Here is a 5,821-nt window from a genome sequence, read left to right on the forward strand (position 1 = left end):
GGTTGGCGGTAAGTCCAGCCCTCCGGAGCTCTGACAGCACCCTCCGTAGCCGTTCCACGTGGTCTTCCCAGTTTTCAGAGTGGACTACGACGTCGTCCAAATAGGCGGCGGCGTATAACTGGTGGGGCCGCAAGATGATATCCATCATCCTTTGGAAGGTTGCGGGTGCCCCGTGAAGGCCGAAGGGAAGGGTCCGGTACTGCCAGTGGCCGCTAGGGGTGGAAAAAGCGTTTTTTTGTCTGGCGTCCTCTGACAGCGGCACCTGCCAATAGCCCTTGGTGAGATCTAGGGTGGAGATGTACCGGGCCCTCCCCAGCCGATCCAGCAACTCGTCTACTCTGGGATACCCATCGAACTGTGAAACCTCGTTCAGGCGGCGGTAGTCGTTACAGAAACGGAGGGTGCCGTCCGGTTTCGGGACCAAGACGATGGGGCTGGACCATGGGCTGCGGGATGGTTCGATCACCCCTAACTTCAACATTTGTTGGATCTCTGCCTCAATAGCCTGCCGGCGAGCCTCAGGGACCCGATAAGGTCGCTGCCGGACGATGACTCCAGGAGGGGTTCGGATGTCATGCTGGATGACATTAGTCCGCCCAGGGAGGGGGGAGAACACATCCGAGAACTGACCGATCAGGTGCTGCAGCTCCGTTTTCTGGGCGGCCGACAGGTGGGGGTTGATGTCTACAACCACGGGCTCCGAGGTGGCGAGGGCTGCGAGTTGGTCCCTCGTCCCCACCCACTTCTTCAACAGATTGATGTGGTACAATTGTTCCGTTCTTCGACGGCCGGGTTGCCGGAGGCGATAGGTCAGCGGCCCAATCTTTTCCAGTACTGTGTACGGGCCCTGCCACGTGGCGAGAAACTTGCAGGTGGCGGTGGGGACGAGGACCATTACCCGATCTCCAGGTTGGAATTCCCGTGGTTGGGCCGCCCGGTTATAGTGGCGTTGTTGGGCCTGCTGCGTGTGGCTCAAGTGCTCCCGGACTAATGGCATCACCCGGTCAATCCTCTCCCTCATCTCTTTAACGTGTTCGATGACTGAACGTTGGGGGGCCGGCTGCTGCTCCCAGGCCTCCTTCGCCACATCTAGGAGACCTCGGGGTTGACGTCCGAAGAGGAGCTCAAAGGGGGTGAAGCCAGTTGAGGCCTGGGGAACCTCGCGGATGCCGAACAGGACGTATGGAATCATGAGGTCCCAGTCGCGCTTGTCCTCTGCCGCCACTCTTCTCAGCATTTGTTTCTGGGTGTTGTTAAAGCGTTCGACGAGTCCATCTGTCTGGGGGTGGTAGACTGTGGTCCTCAACTGCTTCACCCTCAGCAGCCGGCAGAGGTCAGCCATTAGCCGGGACATGAATGGGGTCCCCTGATCGGTCAGGATCTCTACTGGGATGCCGACTCGGCTGAACAGAAGAAAGAGCTCCTGGGCGATCGTCTTGGCTGTGGCCTTCCGCAGGGGAATCGCTTCTGGGTACCGGGTGGCATAGTCGACAATCACCAGTATGTGCTCGTGCCCCGGGCAGACTTGACAGCAGCCCTACCAGATCCATCCCGATGCGCTCGAAGGGCACCTCAATGATGGGGAGGCGGAATCAGCGGACTGGGGAGGCTTCCTGGGCGCTGTTATCTGGCAGTTGGGGCAGGCCTGACAGAACCGTTTCACCTCGGCGTCTAAGCCTGGCCAATGGAACCGGTCTTTGATCCGCTGGGCCGTGTTGACCGGCCCGAGGTGCCCCGCCATAGGATGGGAGTGTGCCAGAGTCAGGACCGTTTCTGTTTTTGAGCGGGTACCACCAGTAGTTTTCCTCCCCTTGGCTGTGCGACACAATAGAGTAGGCCATTTTCGACGAAGTGCGGGAGAGGATGGGGCCCGGCTGAAGCTCTTTTCCGTCCATCACCCGGACTTGGGTCCAACAATGCTTCAGGCGGTCGTCTTCCCGTTGGGCTCGGCCGAAAGAGCCCCCTCCCGTCACCTGTTGGAATATATCATAGAATAGGTTAGGGTTTTGAGAGGGGGACTCACCATCTCTCCCGCTGTCCGTTGTCAAAAGGACGGGCCGTCGTCGTGGCATTTTTGGGGCCGGTTGCCTTCGGCGGCCCCCTCCCGGGCTGGCAGGCTGAGTGAGGGTCGCCAGGAGACGGTCAAGTCCCGGCCGATCAGGACGGGTATGGGGAGATCCTTCATTATGCCCACTTCAACGGGCCAGGAGCCCAAAGCAGTGGAGATGGTCACACGGCGGGTGGGGACCTGTCGGGTGTCGCCGTGGACGCAAGTTATGGGCAGAGACGTTTTGCACTCGGTGCGAGGAGCCAAGACGTGCGTCTGGACTAGACTTACGGCGCTCCCTGAGTCTAGTAGGGCCCGGAATGGCCTTCCATTTACCTTCACCTTGGCCTCGGGTGCCCCATCGGGAAGGTCCCGGTGTACGATACAGCCTGCCAGCCAGGTCCAAGCGGGGGGTGTGGGAGGCTCTGTGGGCATGGGCTCGTCTCGGCGGAGGGGCCGCCGGCCTACTCGGTGTCGCGGGTGCCCTCCGGCGCGTCGTTCCTGGCCCACCCTCCGGGGGAACGGTGGCACTCTCTCCCCGGCCTCTCGCTGTTGGGCAGCATCCGCCAGCTCTACTGCTTCGACCAGCTCCAAAGTTGAGGTCGGGTTCCTCATGCCGACTGCCTGTCTGTGTGAACGAGGAAGGGCCCGGAGGAACCGGTCAATGACGACGCGCTCCATCACCTGCGTCGCTGTGGGGGCCTCTTCCAGCAGCCAGTGGCGCGCTAGTCGTGTCAGTTCGGCGACCTGGGCCCGGGCTGGCAGTCGGGCTTTGTATTCCCACTCATGGAAATGTTGCGCTGCACAGACGGCTGAAAGGCCCAACCGGGCTAGGATTTTGCGTCTGACCTCTTCATACTGGTCGGCGGTAGACGCGGGGAGGCTGAAATAGGCTCGTTGAGCTTCTCCGGTTAAAAGAGGTGCCAGCGCCCGGGCCCAGTCCACGGGCGGCCAACCTTCCAGAGTCGCGGTCGTCTCGAACGTCTGGAGATACGCTTCGACATCGTCGTGCGGAGTCATCTTCGGAGGCAGCCTCACGGCTTGCACACGGGCATCTGGTGGTGGCGCCGGTGGGTAAGCGGCTCGGAGGGTCGCAAGCTCCTGCTCCGTCTGGCCCTGCCGAGTGGCGAGATGTTCGGCGATTTGTTGTTGGCGGATGCTGACCTCAGTGAGGTGTTTTAGGAGTTCCTCCATGTCTGGGGTGTGAGTCGGGGAGGGAGCGCGCACCTCTGTGGAGAGAGAAAAAAAAAGGAAATTCGGCGGTGAGCAGTCAGGCAAGTGAGTCCGCTTGTCGGTGATCCTTCACTATTATGCCCGCATTCTCCACCACTTGTCACGGGGTGAAGAATCACACGACAAGGAAGTGCAAAAATAAATGCCCCGGAGGGTGGATTTATTTGTGAACAAGCAGGTGGGTGTTGTGGGATTACAAATTTATTTAAATGTTTAATTTAGATTCCAATGTAATAGTGTACAAACTGAAGAAGTTATATACCTTGTATTTAGCATTTAAGGTGAAAAATGGTGACATGAGTCAGATCACTACATCAGATGCAAGAGGTCCCTGCCAGTTCCTGTTCTCCTATTGTAAGTGAAATGAGCCAAATGAGCCAGACTCGAATCTTTTGTTCTGCAAATGGCTTTCGGAGCCCTGGCCCAGACATGAATCGTTAGACTGATTGGATTATCAATGCAATCGAGTGTTGTTGATTGGGTCTGTCTTTCTCATTTGCATGCTTTGTTTAAAGTTGTCACCCAGGTGCTTGGTCTCCATTCCTAAGCACTGCCCCCTAAAATGTATTTAAAACTACAATGTATCACTGCTTTAGTTTAGACTTGGATGACTACAGCGAGTTCTCAATAAAGAGTAACTTCTGGATGAAAGATATCCCAACGTCTCCTGGTCTCTGCTTCGTAGAAGATAAAAGTTCACAACAGATGGTGCCGTGACCCGGATAGAGTTCCAGCTTCCTCACCTGAATCCAGATTGAAAACTTCAAGCTCAAACAAAGATCTGCTTCCAGACTGCATCTTTTGGAATCCAGCGAAAACTTCTAGCTGAACAAAGATTTCCAGACTGAATTTTTCTCTCAACCAAGGTTGTGGTGAGTGCTGTCTCTAATCCAAAAGAACCTTTAAGACCAGTACAAATTTGTTTATCCTCTGCGCCGTCAGAGAAGAGTTAACAGACAACTGTAGGGTTTGGTTAACTAAATTATCCTCTAAAAATGTACTTTTAGAGATGAAGATTACCCTCTGTTTTCAGGCAGGGAAGATTTAGCATAACGTGCTAATATTGTGTTACCCTCTGTTTTAGGCAGGGAAGAATTGGTTATCCTCTGTTCAGGCAGAGAAGGTTAGCATACATGCTAAAATTTGGTTTATCCTCTTTTCCCAGAGAAGGTTAGCATTTCATGCTAATAATTTTGGTTTATCCTCTGTTCTTGTAGGCAGGGAAGTTAAGTGTGAAGTGTTGGTAATTTGGAAAGTTAACAATAGTTAAGCTGTGTTAACAAATGTACCCTCTGTTGATCAGAGAAGTTTTTAGTGTTTTTGATTGTGTGGTAACAAAGTTAACAATAGTTAAGCTGTGTTAACAAGTGTACCCTCTGTTGATCAGATAAGTTTTAGTGTTTTTTGATTGTGTGGTAACAAAGAAACTCACAAAATGGTTAGAAGGAATACTAGGCTGATTCCAACAACAGAAAAGGATGGTCTTGCGACTCCATTGTGGTCAGATAGTGAATTCAAAACACTGTTAGGGGAACAAATGAACCTAATAATCACTGAGAAAGTTAGAAAAAAACTAACTCAGAAATATGAGATCCATCCAGACAAGACTTGGTCTGTAGATGAGTGTAAAAAGGTATTAGGAGCATGTATTCGCAAGAACAATGTTAAAGGCATTATCTGCTGCCACAGAGAATTTGGTTTAGCACTAGCTACACAACAATCTCAGCGTAACTCAGAGCTAGAGAAACAGAACAATGAGCTTCAAGCTAGAATATCCTCTTTGACTAAGAAATTGAACCGCAACAAAGCTGCAGCAAAAACTGATGTGGAAGTTAGCCAGCGGATAGCATTTACCCTGATTTACAAGCATTCTTTGAAAGAGATGTAGCTCTCCAATCAGTAATTGATGTGCCTGTAAATTCGGTCAATGTTTGTGGTGCTCGGAGAAGATCTCTCAGAATTGAGGAAACTGAAAGTGTTCCCCTCAACTCTTCTGTTGTGCAAGTACAAACTGTTGCCAAAACACTAGGACCTAAAGATATAGAGAGACTGTCTCAGAGCTTACCCTCAGCACGCACACATTTTTCTGAATTTAGAAGAGTATTGATCAGTAAAATGCGCCTTTACGACATGTCTTTAACAGAGGTAACGCAGTTGATGTCACAAATTCTAACTGAATCTGAATTCAACAGTTTTGAATCTGCTGTTACTTCTGAACTGCGACATGCAAGTAAAGGTGATTTAAGAGAAGGTATTTTGAAAATCCTAAAGAATATCTTAGGACCCAAAATAGATTGGTCTAGAATTACTACCTGTGTGCAAAAGAAAGAAGAAACTGTGAGTGAATATACTGAGAGATTTTGTCAGTCAGCTGTAATTTACAGTGGAATTGTTGATGACCCTGAAAGTGTGCTAGATGACAAGGGACCCCTAGTTCGTATCTGGTCAGATGGCCTTGTAGCCGAATACAGAAAAGCTTTACCATTCTTAGATCTAACAGAACTCTCAGAAGTAACCTAGACAGGTTAGCTACATGGGAAA

General features: G+C 51.7%; 1 protein-coding gene across 1 annotated transcript; it reads right to left on the reverse strand.

Moving 5' to 3' along the window:
• Positions 1-2,044: 2,044 nt before the first annotated feature.
• Positions 2,045-3,867, reverse strand: LOC131534852 (uncharacterized). Its single transcript, XM_058767935.1, has 2 exons — positions 3,543-3,867; positions 2,045-3,276 (listed from the first exon to the last, which is right to left on the reverse strand). Exon 2 carries the CDS (start codon positions 3,239-3,241, stop codon positions 2,045-2,047), a length of 1,197 nt encoding a protein of 398 aa, XP_058623918.1. The 5' UTR covers positions 3,242-3,276; positions 3,543-3,867.
• Positions 3,868-5,821: the final 1,954 nt, after the last annotated feature.

Source organism: Onychostoma macrolepis, chromosome 03 (genome assembly GCF_012432095.1).
Source record: "Onychostoma macrolepis isolate SWU-2019 chromosome 03, ASM1243209v1, whole genome shotgun sequence".
In the NCBI taxonomy this organism is placed as follows: Eukaryota; Metazoa; Chordata; class Actinopteri; order Cypriniformes; family Cyprinidae; genus Onychostoma; species Onychostoma macrolepis.